Here is a 1379-nt window from a genome sequence, read left to right as displayed (position 1 = left end):
TCCTCCCCCCCCCCCCCCCGCCGCTGGCTGCTCCGAGACCCCCCATCTCGTCCCCTTGAACCCCGCGATGTGGCTTAATAGGAAAATAATAATCCTGGCGCGCGTCCACCCTGTGCTCCGCAGCCTGGGGTGAGGCGTGAAAACCCGCAGGCATTTCGGTGCCGGAGCCATTGGCTGGAGCAGGGACAGCAGGGACCCCCTTCCACCGACTGACCCTAGGGCCAGCGCTCCCACGGCTGCCACGGCCACGCACGCGTTGCTGACGCTGGCGGATACGGGAGACCAGAGCTAGAGGCAGAGTCCAGGTAGGTGGAAAGCCTGGCACGATGAGGCCATGAGTGGGTTGGGGACAAGGGGAGAGGTGGCCTTCACTGGGTGACAGGGTCCATGGCCAAGGCTCTCCGGAGTGGCAGCCGGATCTGCAGCACGGGTGATAAATGCTCCCTGCGTGCCGTGGGGAGGAGCACCGTGACGCAGGGCAAACACGGCGCCGGCGGTAAGGTCACCTGCGCCAGGTGACGTGCGGCATTTGGACGAGTCCTGTCCGGGGGTCCAGTGTGGGAAAACATTCAGCTTTGGGGAAATCCTCCTCCCCAGGGAGCCCCGGAGCACCCTGACCCGCTCGGTGGGGGTCGCAGCACCTTGGCTGGGAGCGGGGTTATCCCGGCTGCTGTCACGGGGCTGTTTATTCACCGGCTCCATTTCCTGGGAGCCAGGGCCAGTGCCGCCCGGAACAAAAAACCTATGGCTTATTACCGTGCAATTAAGGCGCACCCATCCTCTGCGTGCCGGCGGGCGGCTGAGCACCCTCTGTCCCCACAGGGTGCGGAGCCATGAAGCTGAACGAGCGGAGCCTGGCTTTTTATGCCACCTGCGACTCCCCAGCCGACAACGCCGGCTTCCTCTACAAGCGCGGCGAGCGGCACACAGCATACCATCGCCGCTGGTTCGTGCTGAAGGGCAACATGCTGTTCTACTTCGAGGAACGGGAGAGCCGGGAACCGGTGGGTGTCATCGTGCTGGAGGGTTGCAATGTGGAGGTCTGCGAGTCGGCCGAGGAATTCGCTTTTGCCATCCGCTTCAGTGGCACCAAGTCCCGCACCTACGTGCTGGCAGCTGAGAGCCAGGCTGCCATGGAGTCGTGGATGAAGTCGCTCTCGCGGGCCAGTTTCGACTACATGCGCGTGGTGGTGCGGGAGCTGGAGAAGCAGCTGGAGGAGATGCGCTTGGGGCCGACTGGTGGATGCGGAGGCTGCCGGGAGTCATCTGGCTCCTGGAAGATGAAGCCTTCAGGTTCGGAGCGGTCCCCGGAGCGGCTGCTGGCTCTGCCTGCCGTCCTGCCGAAGGAGAACGGCTGCGCGGTGTGGAACAATGTGGCA

The 1379-nt window shown here is 64.5% G+C and overlaps 2 protein-coding genes across 2 annotated transcripts in view; one reads left to right on the top strand and one right to left on the bottom strand.

Moving 5' to 3' along the window:
* Positions 1 to 702, bottom strand: part of SH2B3 (SH2B adaptor protein 3) — a 33274-nt gene extending 32572 nt beyond the window's left edge. Inside the window, exon 1 of the mRNA XM_009880360.1 lies at positions 507 to 702. Coding sequence (XP_009878662.1) covers positions 507 to 702 — 196 coding nt within the window. The remainder of the gene's footprint in view (positions 1 to 506) is intronic.
* A 131-nt stretch (positions 703 to 833) lies between these two features.
* The window catches only part of FAM109A (family with sequence similarity 109, member A), a 1157-nt gene continuing 611 nt past the window's right edge, over positions 834 to 1379 (top strand). The window contains exon 1 of the mRNA XM_009880359.1: positions 834 to 1376. Within this exon, the coding sequence (XP_009878661.1) occupies positions 834 to 1376 (543 nt within the window). The remainder of the gene's footprint in view (positions 1377 to 1379) is intronic.

Source organism: Charadrius vociferus, unplaced genomic scaffold, assembly GCF_000708025.1.
Source record: "Charadrius vociferus isolate BGI_N301 unplaced genomic scaffold, ASM70802v2 scaffold332, whole genome shotgun sequence".
Taxonomy (NCBI): Eukaryota; Metazoa; Chordata; class Aves; order Charadriiformes; family Charadriidae; genus Charadrius; species Charadrius vociferus.
The sequence above is the reverse complement of the archived record's forward strand: the minus strand, read 5'-3'. Positions and strand labels throughout refer to the sequence as shown.